This window comes from Vombatus ursinus, unplaced genomic scaffold (genome assembly GCF_900497805.2).
Source record: "Vombatus ursinus unplaced genomic scaffold, bare-nosed wombat genome assembly UNPS02014941.1, whole genome shotgun sequence".
NCBI classification, from domain to species: domain Eukaryota; kingdom Metazoa; phylum Chordata; class Mammalia; order Diprotodontia; family Vombatidae; genus Vombatus; species Vombatus ursinus.
This window is the reverse complement of record NW_020954719.1, coordinates 10,788,168-10,805,626: the sequence shown is the minus strand read 5'-3', so window position 1 is coordinate 10,805,626 and position 17,459 is coordinate 10,788,168. Positions and strand designations below refer to the sequence as shown.

The 17,459-nt window shown below is 43.2% G+C and overlaps 1 protein-coding gene across 1 annotated transcript; it reads left to right on the top strand.

Moving 5' to 3' along the window:
- The first annotated feature begins 305 nt into the window (after window positions 1-305).
- On the top strand, window positions 306-10,644 carry LOC114029774 (keratin, type II cytoskeletal 2 epidermal-like). Its single transcript, XM_027844409.1, has 9 exons — window positions 306-1,009; window positions 2,296-2,510; window positions 3,110-3,170; window positions 3,736-3,831; window positions 5,637-5,801; window positions 6,228-6,353; window positions 7,998-8,218; window positions 9,528-9,562; window positions 9,678-10,644. Exons 1-9 carry the CDS (start codon window positions 377-379, stop codon window positions 10,235-10,237), a joined length of 2,112 nt encoding a protein of 703 aa, XP_027700210.1. The 5' UTR covers window positions 306-376; the 3' UTR covers window positions 10,238-10,644.
- Window positions 10,645-17,459: the final 6,815 nt, after the last annotated feature.

The following is a 17,459-nucleotide window of genomic DNA, read 5'->3' as shown; positions in this document are numbered from 1 at the left end:
AAGGCAGGATTCTGCAGAAGGTTCTCTCCCCAATCCCAGGTAGGGAGAAGTCCACAATTTCCCTTTTCTGATGATTTCACAAAAATCAAATTGCGTAACAGATGCCCAGATAAACAAGAGAAGTTTGCAATCAAAGCAAGTTTTGGGATCGAGCTGATTAGTTGATTCTTAATGGCTATTAGCCCAGTAATCACTCACCACACATAGCTTCCAGGCAGACCAAACCCATGCATAAGCATAGTGACACCCAAGAGTACAGACGCCTCCTCCTCAGGTACATAAGGGGACCCTGAAGATTAGCCATCAGTGGAGTTGAGTCTTCAGTCTTAACTCTCCTCACACATCGGAGCTTTCTTTCCTTGTTTGGCCGGTCATCATGAGTCGCCAGTTCTCTTGTAGGTCTCGTGGAGGAGGAGGAGGAGGAGGAGGAGGAGGAGGAAGCTTGAGTTTCAGTGTGAGCTCCTTAAAAGGAGGAAGCCGGGGTTTCAGTGGGTCCTGCTCAAGAGGAGGGGGCCGAGGCTTCAGTTCAGGCTCTGCAGTGGTCAGTGGGAGCCGAAGATCTGCCAGCAGTTCTTCCTGCTTGTTGCGCCATGGTGGAGGTGGTGGAGGTGCCAGCAGCCAGAGTCTTATTGGCCTCGGAGGGAGCAGGAGCATCTCCATGAGTGTGGCCGGAAGAGGCAGTAGTGTTTACGGTAGAGGTGGCGGCTTCGGCGGAGGCGGTAGCTTCGGCGGAGGCGGTAGCTTCGGCGGAGGCGGCTTCGGCGGTGGCGGCTTCGGCAGTGGCGGTGGCTTTGGAGGAGGCCGCTTTGGGCCAGGTGGTGGTTTTGGTGGCCCTGGTGGCTTTGGTCCTGGAGGATACCCTGGGGGTGGCATCCATGAAGTTACTGTCAACCAAAGCCTCCTGGAGCCTCTTAATGTGAAAATTGACCCAGAGTTCCAGAATATCAAATCAGAGGAACGGGAACAGATCAAGAAACTCAATAACAAATTTGCCACCTTCATCGACAAGGTGAGTCTGGAGGTCCTGGGATCCTCTTGGCCCAGGACGTACTGCTTTCAGTCAGTGATTAGTGAAAAAGAGCCACCGCTGGTTAATTTCTTCTGGGGATTGCCAATGGAGAGAGGATGGACTGGATACTCTGCAAGATACAAAGGGTGATAAAGGAATGGGATAATCTTGCCAAACATTTATTTAGCACCTACTATGTGCTAGGGTAGGCACTGTACTAAGCTCTAGGGGATACAAAGAATGGCTGAAGACAGTCCCTGTTCTCATGGAGCTTGTAATCTAATGAAGGGAGACAATACGCAAACACCTATGGAAGTAGAAGATGTATATAGGATAAAATGGAGATAACTAATAGAAGGAAGGTACTAACCTTAAAGGGGTTCAAGAAAGGCTTCTTACAGATGGTGGAATTTTAGCCAGGTCTTGAAAGACTTTAGGACTGGTTTTCTCATTTCAATCTAGCTGAATAAACATTAGTATTTAAATTTGTTAGAAAAGAAACAAAACAACCCAAATCCTCATCAGTTTCTGAGGGTGGTCCAGTACTCTGCTGAATCTTTCATGACAAATTAGAGCTATATTTCAATGGGAACAGAATGGTCCTTCTGTCTTCTCTTCTGTGAGTGAGTCTCTCTTCTTTTGAGAGTAAGCTCCCCAAGAAACTGACAAGCTTAGCCTGAAATAGCCACTTGTTGGTAAATTAAAACTCTGCCTTTGAGAGCAGGTTTCATGCCTTGGTGATCCATTACATCTCTTTTATTGATGTCACCTTGGAATTTTATAAAGTTTTTCTCCCATTGCATAGCAGGTGTAACTAAAACATTGAGTTTTATAAGGCTCTTAAGAGCTTTGAGAAACTCTGCCCTCCAGTGATCTCATACTAAGCACTCTTTGGTGTAATGCCAGTAAATTCCATTTTTTTTTTTGGTTTTCCTTGGCTTTGCCAGGAATTCTACTAGGATTAGGGAGGGGTCCTTCTGGAATGTTGGGGGCTGCTTGGTGGAATAGGGGAGGGGATCTCTCAGAATGGGAAGGGCCAGGGTGATGCATTGGGAAAGAAAAGAGTTAGAGGTTTGGGGAAGAAGCAGTGGAGTGCTCCAAGGAGGAAGGAAGATATTAGTATATTCTTTAGCTGGCAGAATGGGGCATCTGTTCTGGTTGTGACTGGGCTTATCCCTATCTCTGGATCAACTTATTCTTGGTGTCTGAGTCCTAGTGAAGAGGAAGATGAGCTCATGACTTTCATGGATGATGAAGATTAAGTCTTGGGGATTGGGGAATTGCAGGTACGTTTCCTGGAGCAGCAGAACCAGGTGTTGACAACCAAATGGGAGATGCTCCAACAAATCGATGTCAGTACCCGCTCACCCAACCTAGAGCCCTTATTTGAGATGTTCATCAGCAGCTTGAAGCAGAAGGTAGACACTCTCACAACAGAGAAAACAAAGCAAGATTCAGAACTAAACAACATGCAGGATCTTGTTGAGGATTTTAGGAAGAAGTAAGTGTGTGCGTGTGTGGGGAAATACCAATGGGTAATGAATATTAATAAGCAAACAGAATAAATTCTCCAGGAAAGCATTCTTCCCCAAATGAGTTTCTGGGAGGGGGAGTGTCTTCTTTGAATTTCTGCAAACTATTCCTTTGGTAATACTTCTAAAATTAAGAGGTTTTAGAAGTTGTATTTTCATATAGTTATTAATAATATTATTTTATAGTTCTCATATATAGTTACTACTAATATTATTATTGTATTTTAAAGGAAAGTCATTCCTAACTGAGATATCAATTTCAATTAAAACTCTACTTGATAATCCTGGGATATGGGATGTTTTGGGGGTAAGCCTACCAAGAAGAGGGCAGGAGAAGCAGTTTGCATTGTGGAAGGAGCACCAGATTTGTAATTAAATAGCCTAGGTTCAAATCCTCTTACTTACTGCCTATGGGACCTTGAACAAGAGTCCCTTTACCTCTCTGGGCTTCAGATATTTCATCTGTAAAATGAAGACATTACTTAGATAATCTGTAAAGCTCCTTCTTGGTCTCAATTCTATGATGCTGTAAGGCCAGCCCTGATCTCTTTTCTCTGGTTCCTAACAGGTATGAGGATGAGATCAACAAACGCACTTCCAGTGAGAATGACTTTGTGACAATTAAGAAGGTGAGTGGGGGAAGGATAGGGTGTTTGGCATAGGAATGCACAAATTAGGGAAGGCTCACCGGTGAAATAATTCAGAGGGAGGTATTTCAGGTGGGGTGGTTTAGAGAACACCTCAAGGGGCCATAAAGGTTATAAAGAGAAAACTAAGGGATTATGGGTATTATGAGGAAAGGTGTTGAGGTGGATACTTGGGGAAAGAGAAAATTCACATCATTTTTTTGAAGCATCTGGGTTCTGGGAGCATACAGGGGAGTAAGAAGGCCATTTCAACAGACTTTTTGAGGCATCAAAGTGTTGTATTGGTTAGAGTGATGGACTTGGGTTTAGGAAGTTCTCAGTTTGAATCCTGTCTCAGACCTTTATTAGCTGTGTGACCCTTGGGCAAGCAACTTAACATCTATCAGCCTCAATTTCTTCATCTGTAAAATGACACCTATTGCACAGGATTGTTGTGAGAATCAAGTGAGATAATATGTGAAAAGCACTTTGTAAACCATGAAGGGCTATCTAAATGTTAGCTATGATTATCATCATCATCATTATTATAATTTGATCACTCTTTTAGGATGTGGACAATGCCTATATGAAAAAGGTGGACTTGGAGAGCCAGGTGAATCTGTTGAGAGAAGAAGCTGACTTCCTGCGGGTCTTATATGAAACGGTATGATTTAAAAAAAAATCTTTTCTCTTGGTGCTCATTCCCCTCTGACGACTCTGCAGCTCTCTTTCCAGCTAGTTGGAGAGAGTTCACTGTCAAATTGACAGCCTGTGATGTTGGGGCCATTGGGTAGGATTTCCAGGAGGTGAGACTAGTATTGGTAGCTTGTGTGACAGGACAGTAACTATCCTGCAACCTCTTCTAAAGGAGAAAGTACCTCTCAGTTCAAGCAGAAGAACAGAATAGTCCCACCTTCCCCATAGGTTCAACTATATGAAAATTTTTAAAAATTCCATTTTATTTTTTTCCTCATTTGTTTTTTTTAAAATTTATTATTATTTTTAAAACATTCTTTTCTTTTCAAATTGAGTTCCAAAATTTCTTCCTCCCTCCCACTCTTTCACTCACTGAGAAGGGAAGCAAAATGATATCAATTATACATACAAAATCATGCAAAATATACAACCCAGTTCTTTGTTATTATTGTTTGCTCATTTCCCCGGCCTATTTCTTGATGAACTTTTATGTTAAAGTTGGGTTCTGCTAACCTGGGGATGAGGAGGTACCACTCCAAGTTTCAGGGTTTTTCATGCTGCTATTTTCAGAACTTGTTCTTGGGGTCTTCAACTTTTTCTGCATTTTTTTCTGGGGAGGCTAGGCAATGGGGTTAAGTGACTTGCCCAGGGTCACTCAGCTAGTAAGTGTCTGAGGCTGGATTTGAACTCAGGTCCTGTGCTCTATCCACTGTGCCACCTAGCTGTCCCTAGGAATCTTCAACTTTTTGGTGCTTCCAAGGTGGTATGATCCTGGGTGAGGTGTGGTCACTGCTTTCTTGGTCTGTGAGAGGTCTTTATCTGGGAAGGGTCCCTGGTCTCCTGCTGCTGAAAGCACTAGCATTTGTCCTCTTAGTCCTGCCACTGTGACCAGGTCCCTTGCTGTGCTGCAGCCATGAGCTTTAGTGCTCCAGTCTGCCTTGGAACTGCAACCAGGGCCCTTTCTCCCTTGTGACCAACCACCAGTGTTCCTCTGCACCCTGGAACTGTGACCCAGAACTGCATATGGGCAATAGAGTTGCCAACCAGTGCCAGCTGCACTCAGTGCCAGCAGAATCCCCTCCTTTCTTTCTGATCAGTTGTCCAACCCCCTTACTGGCTCTGGGATGAGATCTCCCAAAGTTCCTGCTGCTGATGCTACCACTGTCATGGCTGCCTCCAAGGCTCATCACTTGTGCTTCTGCCACCCTCCAGGCTGGCCCCCCAACCTGGTGTCACAGGCTTTGCCTGGTGACCTCCTAAGGTGTCTTAGGCTGGAAAAATGTTTCACTCCAACATTTTGTTGACTTTGCCACTCCAAAATCTGATTTGAGGAGGTATTTTAGAATAGGTATATTAGGTTAATGTTGGGAGAGTTCAGCTGGGTTGCTGCATGTATTACATCATCTTGGCTCCCTCAGCCATCTGAAATTTAAACAAAGCATCAGAGACAACCTGTCCTTAGTGATATGACTCAAAAGACAGAACTCCAAGAAGGGGATAGCTGCCATGAGCTTAGCTTCCTCCTTTCTGGACTCTGGCTACTCCTGGTAAAAGTGATCAGTATGATGGAATGGTGCTTGGGCTGAGTGGGAAGCTTAATGCTGCCAGATGCACAAGGATAAGTAATCAAAGCCCTAGAATGGGAGTGGAAAGGGACTGAAACAGAAATCTGGATATTGTCCCACCTTGCCCAAACCATCTTCTTCTGTGACTCCATTTACTTTCCCATATTTCTAAGAATGTGAGTCATGACCAGTATTCTGCCTAATTCAGGAGCTGTCCCAGATGCAACAAAGCATCACTGACACCAACGTGATCCTGTCCATGGACAACAATCGCAGCCTGGACCTGGAAAGCATCATCAACGAAGTCCGATCCCAATATGAAGATATCGCACAGAAGAGCAAGACAGAGGCTGAGGCCCTATATCACAGCAAAGTGAGAACCTAACCAAACCCATTACTACAGATTTTGAACCTGACCCAGGAAATGTACAGGAGCTTATGGGCAATTAGAAGCGATAATGAATTAACTGCTTAAAGTAGAGATTCACAATGACTACACTGTTCCCTTCCCCAGAAGGACCCAAATCTAGATCAGTTGTCCAAATTCCCTAAGGGAAATGCAGATGAAATACTGACATCCTAGCCTACATAGGCTAGTAGAGGCTAGAAGCTTCCTTCCACTGACTTCTTCCAATGTCCTAGAGTTGATATCTCTTGAGAGGAGGCCAGGAAGTTGTGTGCAGGGAAGGGGTTCAGCCATAACTTCCTAGGCCCAGTCATGGGCAACAAACCAAATACACTGCAAGCAATTGTCCTCCCTTTCCCCCTTCCCCCTTTTCTTCTTCTTCTGCAAAACCAGTACGAAGAGCTCCAGATCACTGCAGGGAAACATGGAGAAAGCCTGAGGGAAGTCAAGATGGAGATCAGTGAGCTGAATCGCATGATCCAGAGGATTCAGGGAGAAATTGCCCATGTGAAAAAGCAGGTGAGCCAGGGCTTCAATTTGGTTTGCCTTTCTGGCTGGTCTCAGTGGTTGGTTGGGTTGGAGTATTTGATGAGTTCTAAGGGTCTTTGTAGGTGGTGAATAGGGGTATGTGTGTGTGTGTGTGTGTGTGTGTGTGAGAGAGAGAGAGAGAGAGAGAGAGAGACAGAGAGAGACAGAGGGAGACAGAGAAAAACAGGGGCAGAGAGAAATGGGTAGATGGATTCTACTATTTGTAGATGGAATTAACCTGAGCATAAAATGATGATCCCATGCTTGGAATTACCATTTTTCTGGATAGGGGGCTGTGTTGTACACCACAGAGACCCAGTTTTTGCCTCCTAAGGGGCTACAATCTAAGACTCACTGCACTTGGCAGCAGTATGGCCCAGTGGACAGAGAACTGGACTCAGAGCCAGGATGACTTAGGTCCTAGTCTTGCTTCTGACAAATGCTGTCTGTGTGACCCTGGGCAAGTCACTTAACTTCTCAGTGTTGTAAGAAATTCTCTAAGAGTGTAAGTTGCAGAGAAGATGCTGAGCTGCATTGGCAGAGGGTGTTTCCTCCCCTGGGAGTTCCCTACACCAGTGAAATCACAGGCCTGGTCCCCAGCCTTATTCCTACCTGTGATGTAGTAAAGAGCTTTGATTTATAGTCAGAGAATCTGGCTCTGCTGCTAGTGTTGGGCAAGTAACTGAAACTTTCTGGGTCTCAATTTCTTCATTTGTAAAATGAATGGGGAGGGTCAGGTTAAATAATGTTCAAAGTCCCCTTCAACCTTTGGCATTATGATCCATTGAAATCCTGGCTCTGTTCTTTTGCTCCCTATGTCACCCAGGACATGCCAGTTAAGCTTTTTGGGTCCTGGTTTTCTCTTTGAGTAAAATGAACGGGCTAGATCAGATGATTCTAAAGTATGTCTTTCATCTCTAAACCCCATGATCCAGGCAGTCAGTAAACATTTATTAAGTACCCATTACATGCCAGGCACTGTACTTCTAGGTGGCTGTGCTTCTCTGGGCTTGGAATCAGGAAAACCTATGTTCAGATCTGACCTCAGACACTTACTAGTTGTGTGACCCCGGGCAAGTCACTTAACCTTTGCCTCAATTTCCTCAACTATAAAATGGGGATAATAATAGCACCTACCTCCAAGGTTTGTTGTGAGGGTGAAATGAGATAATATTTGTTAAGCACTTAGCACAGTGCCTGGCATATAGCAGGTGCTTGGTGAATGCTTGTTTCCTTCCTTCCTAAGCATTAGGGACAGAAAGAAAGACAGTTCCTGAACATTCTCAGTTTTCTTTTCTTTAAAATGGAGATAACAATGTCAGACCTATCATCTTATGGGGTTGTCATGAAGATCAAATGAAATCACAGATGTGAAGATGTTGGGGTACACCTATAAATGCAAGGAAGTCTGATTGATGATGGTGATGGTGATACAGAGCCGGCATTTTGTAGCAAAGTTTGTGTAGCCTGATTCAGAAATGCAGCAATTTACAATGGCATTCCCCAAAAGACTTAAATAGGTCCACCAACTTTTCTGTTTCCTGTTCACCTTGGTGCTTTCCTTTGGGATGTGTAGACTGCCCTTTCCCATGGCTTCCCAATGCCACCCAGAATCCCTCCCTCCTTCTTCTGTAGTGCCGTGCTGTGCAAGACTCCATCGCTGATGCAGAACAACGGGGGGAGCATGCTCTCAAAGACGCCAAGCACAAGATGGAAGAGCTGGAGGAAGCTCTCCAGCAGACCAAGGAGGAGCTGGTCCGCCTGCTGCGGGACTACCAGGAGCTGATGAACGTTAAAATCGCCCTGGATTTGGAGATTGCCACCTACAAGAAGTTGCTGGAGGGAGAGGAGAATAGGTAAGGGGATGGAGAGATGACTCACATTGTATGGCTTCTTCATTAAGAATGATACAAGTCCGAAGTTGGCATTGGCTCTCCTGCTTTCCTCCCAGAAGAATGTCAGAGAGGGATGGACTCTGGGGACCAGGGAAAGCAGAAGAAAACTAGGGAAGGGGAAAGTATGTCATCTTAAAGTTCTGTCTGTACTGAATAGAACAGGGTATAATTGTCAGGGCTGGGGTCAGAATGGAAGGGGAAGCAGCTGATAATACTGCTCTCAGAGTCAGGAGACCTGGACTTAAGTCTTAGCTGTGGAACAAGTGTGGGACCCCTTTCTGGGTCTGAGTTTCCTCAGTTGTAAGATTCCTTCCAAACTGTGGAAGTCTGAGTAGAATTGCTAAGGCCAAGGTCTTCGTGTGCCCTAGGTAAGGTTTTGAACTTTATCTCCAATCCCACCCCTTGAAGGAATAAACACAATTTCACCTTTCACAATTTCATAAACACAGTTTACAGTTGCTTAAATAGAAGTCTGTAATTTGGCAGCAGAAGGAGAGAAAAGGGAAAGCTTCATTTTCTTTTTCTCAAAGAATGGTATGAGTCATGTAATGGCAGCTCTGCTTATGCTGGTGCCTTAGATCTAAATGTGAAGGGGCACTGGCTTAGAGAAGGAAGATTTCAGATTGAGGTTAAGGCAGGTAGAGGGGACAGAAGGGAGGCAACTTGACAGTCTCATTCTAGGTCCTCCTAGATTGGATGAATCTTTACAGGGCAGCTTCACCTTTTGTTTAGTTAAGTGAATTTTAAGAATATTGGATCCAATATTCTTTGTTTATTTTTTCCAATAAAAAATTGGAAAGCCAAGTATTTTTAGCTAGGCCATCCAGGACCATGCCACCCACTTTCCTCTACTCCATTATCACAAGAAATGAAGAGTATTTAAAAATGAGGAACTGGGAGTGGGGATAGAGAGCACTCCAACAGCAAGACTGTACTAGCATTTAAAAATAACTGTCATTATTGAAGAAAATGGGATTGTCCAAATGGTATTGGGCAGTGTTTCCTTATGAGAACTTATGGTTTGATGAGAGAATTTCAAAGAAAAAAAATGTAATCCCAGTCTCAAAGCCCATGAGCATGGTGGGATGGAGTTGGTGAGAGCTGAAGAGCCACTCTGGGGTCTTTTGGCTTCTCCCCACCCCTCACTCAGGGCAGGGCATTCTTCTCCACCAATGAAGAGATAGTCCCTACTAATGGGCTTTGGGGCTGCAGTTACCAAAAAAATACAATTTGATAACAATACCTCTTTTTTTCCCCTCTTCCCTGATAGAATCTCTGGAGAAGTTCCCAGTAACGTGTCCATATGTAAGTAATGAGGGATGACCCCTCTTTATGAGATTTCTTGGATGGGGCTATTAGAAGTAGTGGGTGTGCAGAGGGGGCATCAGTATGCTTACTGTGACTTGGTTTCTTTCCACAGGTATAAGTAGCAGTACTATCTCATCCAGTGTGGCATCCAAGGCTGGCTTCAGAGGTTCTGGAGGAGGAGGAGGAGGAGGAGGAGGATATGGTTCTGGAGGCAGGGGGTCCAGTTCTGGAGGAGGATACAGCTCTGGAGGCAGGGGATCTGGCTCTGGAGGAGGATACAGCTCTGGAGGCAGAGGATCTGGCTCTGGAGGAGGAGGAGGCTATGGATCTGGAGGCAGAGGATCTGGCTCTGGAGGAGGAGGCTATGGCTCTGGAGGCATAGGATCTGGATCTGGAGGAGGAGGAGGCCATGGCTCTGTAGGCGGGGGATCTGGCTCTGGAGGAGGAGGAGGATATGGCTCTGGAGGTGGCAGTTCTGGAGGCAGGGGGTCTAGCTCAGGAGGTGGCAGTGGAGGAGGAGGGGGCAGCTACGGCTCTGGAGGTCGAGGTTCCAGTTCAGGCTCAGGAGGTGGAGGCAGTGGCTCTACCAGAGGGCCTGGAGGAGGCTACAACTCCGGTCAAGGCGAAGGAGAAAAGAGCTGTGACTCCAGTGTGTCATTCTCATTCAGATAAAGCTGATGTCCCAGTGCCTCCCTACTTAGAATGTAAAAACAAGCTTTTCTCTTCTCCACTTACTGACAGCATTCCAAACTGCACCACCCAGCCTGATTTCAGGGGGAAAGCAATGCTCAAGCATGTTTTTAAAAAGCTCTTGCCTCGCTGCCACTCCAAAAAGGGTCAGAACTATTTATAACTCTTCTCCTTGAGGGGGAATTCGGCTTGGGGGGCTGTAGCATCCTTCATGCTCCCACTTTTCCAGTGCCCCCTTCTGATGTAGAATTCCTATTTTCTTGCATGCAGCAAAAAGGAAAAAAAAAAAAGTCATTCCTTGTGTACATAATTCCTCCTTCTGAATCTGCCGTCTAAAATGTTGCTCTGCCCCTACCCTTGTCTATAAAATAAACTTCATTTGCAATTCATGTTGTGTGTGTGATGGCATTCTTACACTTGACTTTAACTGGAGGGTACTGGAGTCTGGCTAGAAGAACTAGGATCTTGGGTGTGGCCTTTTGATTGAGTTCAAGTTTTACAGAACAAATCCTTTTATTAAGAGGATTTGTTCTATGGAATTTGGATTCAGTCAAAGGGTTGCACTTGAGGACCTAGGGGGCCACATGTGGCCTAGAGGCCACAGGTTTCCCCACCTCTGGTTCATTCCCATGCAGGGTGGGACAAGAAAAAAAAATGGACTTCACTTGAAGCTTTGGTTGGGCATAAGGAAGACAGAGCTTTGAAAAAGAAAATACTCAGTCTTGAGTCCCTTCTCCTCTTGCTACCTCCTGACAGAGCAGAAGATTGCATCCTAGACAAATTGTATCCTGGAGAAGTTTCAGAACTTCCAACTTTGGAAGTCTTTAAGGATGGGAAAGAATCCCATTCTTTTGGCCTAGTCAAAGTCCCAGAGGAAGATCAATGTAGTAGACTCACTATCTTGCCCTGCTCCCAAATCTATAATGGTTCCCTAATTGTCGCTCATGTTAAACTCAAACCCCCCCCCTTGGACCCTTCATTTCCATCCTCCCCAGTAATTTTTAGTTTAGGATCTCAGTTTTCCATCCCTTGGGCCTTAATGTGTCCTACTCTCAAGCCTTCCCATAAGCCTTCCCTCTTCTCCCTTACTTCAACCTCTACTCTTCCCTTGCCCTCCCTTCCTCCCAAACCCTATGCAAGATTACCTGCCCAAGGCAAGCTTCCTATCTAAGCCTACCTAGTCTTAGCTATTCCATCATTATTCCATGTAGCCTTAGACAAATGGACTTTAGAAGACCATAGATATAGGGTGAGGAGTGTTTATGCAAGTGGTCCTTTTAATGAAGGAAACATTCACCATGGAAAAGAAAGATCTTTTCCTCCGTCTCCTTGATCCACTTATTCTTCCACTTTGGCAAACTGGGTAACCCACGGAAAGCCTTCTTTCTCAAGCTAAACATCTCAGTCTCCAGAATTACCTTCTAGCATCTGAGCCTCCAAATTAAAGTTAATGCTTTGTTGATTGATGACCAATCTTTCTTTCCTTCCTTCAATCCTATGTCTCCTTTAACAAGGGGCTTTCTGATCAGACCAGTGCCCCATTGCAGAGTATGGAGACAACTCAGGCTTCTTTACAGAGCTGCCATGTGCCCTGAAAACTGTATCAGGGATTGATCCCTACACCAGGGAGGACCTAGAGTGGAAGTTATCAAGGCCTATGGGATTAATTTAGCATGGAGGAAGGAGCCAGAGGGTACGTCAGTTTGCCCAGAATGAAAAATTAATCTAAACAGGATTAGGTTTGATGTTTTCCTCTGAGGCCATGGATTCATAGCTTCCCTAGCTCCAGATCCCTCCCTAATTCTGGGGAAGTGATGATTGACTCTGAGAGTTTGTTTTATACAGAGAAGGAGGAATGAAACAAACATTTATTAAACACCTACTATGTGCCAGCCAATGTGCTAAGTGCTTTGAAAGATTGGAGGAGCCACCAGAATTCTAGTGATGGGAGGTCATGGGAGTAGCCATAGCCAAGCTGGGTGAGGTGCCATAGTAGTCCCAAGTACCTCCGCAGGGCTGTGCTGGTGCCTCAAATGACTAACTTTGCCCATTAACCATGGCCCTAAGGCTCTGTCCTGGGCCTTCTTGTCTTCTGCTTCTATATTATTTTCCTTGGTAATTTCGCCAGTTTTCATGGATTTAATTATCATTTCTGTACTGATTATTCTTGGATCTACTTATCTGACCCTAATCTCTCTCTCAACCTGTAAGCTCCATGTGGGCTGGCAGCTGGCAAAAGCCCTCTGCTCATGCTCTGAGAAACAGGACCTCATTGGACTGTTACATATACTGTGTTTAGTTTTCTTTCTTTTTCTTTGTTCTCTATAATGTAATCATTCTCTAGATTTTTTTTTCTGGTTTTGCCAACTTCTCTCAACATCAATTTGTGTAAGTTTTCACATGCCATCTCTGAATTCTTCATATACAACAATGCTAAGTTAGGTAAGCCCATGCTGGAATTAGATTGGTGTTGGGTTTATGCAGATAAAATTTATGTGAGGCTAAGATTAGGGTTTCGTGTGTGAGTGTGTGTGTGTGTGTGATCTGTTCTGTGAGGGTGCATATCTCCTAGAAATTTCTCTCTGGAGATGGTCAGTTCATTTCAAGACAATTAGCTGGGAAATGGGAGGAGCAGAGAGGTCCAGGCAAGTCTCCTCTCTTTTTGCCTCCCAGTAGCTTTACTCCTGGGCATAGAGGGAGCTATCCTTAAATTGAGATGATTTGCTATTTTAAGGCTCCTGGATTGGGGAACAATTTGAAAAAGGTCTTAAGCAAAAGGATGAGGCACTTTCAAGTGCTAACATATATTCTCCAGTTGCATAAATTAGAGGGATATTAAAATAGATTGATTCTTTGAGGATTCTCCAACCCCTTTTAAACATTGTTTCCTCACTTCCAGAATCACAGACTTCCTTCTATCATCCATTTAGACATTTATGTAATTCTTACTTTAAAAAATTCCTTTTTATTATTCTGAACTTGACAGACATAAAAAAACATAAATCTTTCCTTTTAAAAAGAACAGGAAAAGAGGATTTGAATTAAGTACAGCTTGGCTTTTTTTTTTAATAATTCCAATTTAACATGGTAGTATCGACATTACTTTTCTTTAATTTGCCCCCTTCTGAATCCCTTCCACTCTCTTTTATGTATTTTCCTTTCTTTTCTTTTTAGATTTTGTTAATTTGTTTATTTTTAGTTTTCAATATTCACTTCTACAAGATTTTGAGCTCTAAATTTTCTTTCCATCTTTTCCCTACCCCTACCCTAAGATGGCATGCATTCTGAATATCCCTTCCCCTAATCAGTCCTCCCTTCTATCCCCCCCCCTCCTTCTCTTATCCCGTACCCCTTCCATTTTCCTGTAGGGCAGGATAGATTTCTATATCCCATTGCCTGTATATCTTATTTCCCAGTTGCATATGAAAACAATTTTTAACATTTGTTTTTAAAAGTTTGGGTTCCAAATTTTCTCCCTTCCTCCCTCCCCACCCACCCTCATTGAGAAGGCAAGTGACAGAGGTTATATATGTGCAGTCAGGCAAAACATTTCATAGTAGTCATGTTGTGAAAAACTAGCTATATTTCCCTTTATCCTATCCTGGCCCCATTTATTCTATTCTTTCTTTTGACCCTGTCCCTCCTCAGAAGTAGTTGCTTCTGATTACTCCCTTTCCCAATCTGCCCTCCTCTCTATCATTCCCCCACTCTCTTGTCCCCTTCCCCCCCTATTTTCCTGTAGGGTAAGACAGATTTCCACACCTAATTGAGTGTGTATGTTATTCCCTCCTTAAGTCAAATCCTATGAGAATAAGATTCACTCATTCCCTCTCACCTTCCCCCCTTCCCCTCCACTGTAAAAGCCTTTTCTTGTCTGTTTTATATGAGATAATTTACCCTATTCTACCTTTCCCTTTATCCTTCTCCCAGTATAATCATCTCTCACCCTTTAATTTTATTCTCCAGATATCACCCATTCATCTTCAATTCACCCTGTGCCCTCTATTTATCTATCTATATATATACACACATATAATTTTTTCCTTCCAACTATCCTAATACTGACAAAGGTCTCATGAGTTACAAATATCATCTTTCCATGTAGGAATGTAAACAGCCCAACCTTAATGAGTCCCTTATGATTTCTCTTTCCTGATTACCTCCATATTTCTCCTGAGTCTTGTATTTGAAAGTCAAATTTTCTATCCAGCTCTGGTTGTTTCATCAAGAATGCTTGAAAGTCCCCTATTTCACTGAATGACCTTTTTTTACCCTGAAGGATTATACTCAGTTTTGCTGGGTAGGTGATTCTTGGCTGTAATCCTATCTCCTTTGCCCTCTGGAATATCATATTCTAAGCCCTTTGGTCCTTTAATGTAGAAGCTGCTAAATCCTGTGTTATCCTGATTGTGTTTCCACAATACTTGAATTGTTTCTTTCTGGCTGCTTGCAATATTTTCTCCTTGACTTGGGAACTTAGAAATTTGGCTACAATATTCCTAGGAGTTTTCCTCTGGGGATCTCTTTCAGGAGGTAATTGATGGATTCTTTCCATTTCTATTTTACCTTCTGGTTGTAAAATATCAGGGCAGTTTTCCTTGATAATGTCTTGAAAGGTGATGTCTAGGCTCTTTTTTTGATCATGGCTTTCAGATAGTCCAATAATTTTTAAGTTATCTCTCCTGGATCTATTTTCCAGGTCAGTTGTTTTTCCAATGAGATGTTTCACATTGTCTTCTATTTTTTCATTCTTTTGGTTTTGTTTTATAATACCTTGATTTCTTATAAAGTCACTAGCTTCCAATTACTCCATTCTAATTTTTAAGGAAGTATTTTCTTCAGTGAGCTTTTGGACTTCCTTTTCCATTTGGCCAATTCTGCTTTTTAAGACATTCTTCTCCTCATTGGCTTTTTGGACCTCTTTTGCCATTTGGGATTTTCTTCAGTATGTTTTTGGGTTTCCTTTAGCAAATTGTTTACTAGTTTTTCATGATTTTCTTGCATCACTCTCATTTCTCTTCCCAGTTTTTCCTCTACTTCTCTTACTTGCTTTTCAAAATCCTTTTTGAGTCCATGTCCTGGGACCAATTCATGTTTTTCTTGGAGGCTTTGGATGTAGGAGCTTTGACTTTGTTGTCTTCTGGTTGTATGTTTTGATCTTCTTTGTTACCAAGGAAAGATTCTATGGTCTGACTTTTTTGCATTTTTGTTTGCTCATGATCCCAGCAATTACTTGAGTTTTTAACTCTTTGCAAGGTAGGGGTATACTTCCAATGTGGAGAATGTACTGTCCCAAGCTTCAGGGGTTTTGTGCAACTATTTTCAGAGATACTTCTAGGGACCTGTAAGTTTTCAGTTCTCCCAAGGTGGTATGATCAAGGGTGAGGTGTTTACTGCTTTCCTGGCCTTTGGTCTATGAGTGACCACAAGCACTCTTTTTTGCCTTGGAACTGTGAAAAGGATCCCCACTCAACCACAACCACAAGCTCCACCACAGCAGCACTCCTTCTTGCCCCAGGATCACCACCCAGAACTGTGACCCAGATCCAAGCACAGGCAAAGCAAGAGAATCCTGCCTCTGCATCAGCAAAAGATCCCTGCAATCCCTCTCTGATCAGCCACTCAATTCCCCCTCAGTCTGTGGCCCTGGAAGCTCCAGAAGCAGCCACTGACCCAGAGCTGCAGCCAGGTCTGGGGCTGGGACCATGCTTCTCTCTCACAGACTTTTCCTACTGACCTTCTAGGTTGTCTTTGGTGTTGGTGGGTTGAGAAGTCTGGAAACCATCACAGTGGCCTGTAATTCAGTCCTCTGAGTCCTGCTCTGGGTTTGCTGAGGCCTGTTTTGCCTATTGGCCCATGTCATACTGTGTTCCTCTCCCAGTTGGGCATGATAGACCTTTCCAATCAACCATCCAGATTGTCTTGAGCTGGAAATTTGTTTCACTCTGTCTTTTTGTGGGTTCTGCTGCTCTAGAATTTGTTTAGAGCCATTTTTTACAGGTATTTGGAAGGGTTTAGGGGAGAGCTCAAGCAAGTCACTGCTTTTACTCCACCATCTTGGCTCTGCCCCTCTTTTGTATATTTTCAAATTATTCAATGATTGTAACTATGAGGATAGAGAAGATTTAGGTTCATATTCAGAGGAAGATAATAAAGCTAAAAAAGCCACTCCATTTTCAATGAGGAATGTTAAATGGTCCCAAGCACCAAAAGGCTTCTTGGAAGAACTTAAAAAGGATTTAAAAACCAAATAAGAGGAATCAAGGAAAAATTAGAAAAAAAAAGAGGAATCCAGGAAAATTAAGCGAATTATGAGAAGAAAGTCAACCAACTGGAAATAGAGAATCAAAAACTTAAGGAAGAAAATAATTCCTTGAAAACTAGAATTAGGTAAGGGGAAGCTAATGACATTCTAAGACACCAAGAAATCATAAAACAAAATCAAAAGAATGAAAAAATGGAAGAGAAAGTGAAACATCCCATCAGAAAAACAATTGATCTGGAGAACAGACCCAGTAGAAATAATACAAAAATAGTTGAACTACCTGAAAATTATAATAAAAAAAGAATCTTGATATAATTTTATAAGAAATTATCAAGGACAATTGCCCTAGTTCTAGAACAAGAAGGCAAATTAGAAATAGAAAAAATCCACCAATCACCACCTGAAAGAGATCCCAGGAGGAAAACTTACAGGAATATCATAGCCAAGTTTCAATGCTCCCAGGTTAAGGAGAAAGTATTGGAATCAAAAGAAAAAAAACAATTTGAACAGCAAGGATTACACAAGACCTAGCAGCTACTACATTGAAGGATAGTAGGTCTTGGAATACTATATTCTTTTTTTTTTTGTCAATTGGGGTTAAGTGACTTGCCCAGGGTCACACAGCTAGTAAGTGTCAAGTGTTTGGTCTGAGGCTGGATTTTAACTCAGGTCCTCCTGACTTCAGGGCTGGTGCTCTATCCACTGTGCCACCTAGCTGCCCCCGGAATACTATATTCTGTAGAACAAAAGAGCTGGAGTTGTGACCAAGGGTACCTTACACCGCAAAGTTAAGTATAATCCTGAATGGAAAAAAAAAGGATATATAATGAATTGAAAGACTTTCAAGTATTTGTGAAAAAAAACAGCAGAACTGGCCTCAGACCAAACACTTGCCATGTACTAGCTGTGTGACCTTGGGCAAGTCACTTAACCCCTACT

Excerpts from the sequence above, each read along its gene's own strand:
- LOC114029774 (XM_027844409.1), top strand. The coding sequence starts at position 377 with ATGAGTCGCCAGTTCTCTTGTAGGTCTCGTGGAGGAGGAGGAGGAGGA. Across the intron at positions 2,511-3,109 it reads GTTGAGGATTTTAGGAAGAA|GTATGAGGATGAGATCAACA; the intron begins GTAAGTGTGTGC and ends GGTTCCTAACAG. Across the intron at positions 3,171-3,735 it reads ACTTTGTGACAATTAAGAAG|GATGTGGACAATGCCTATAT; the intron begins GTGAGTGGGGGA and ends TCACTCTTTTAG.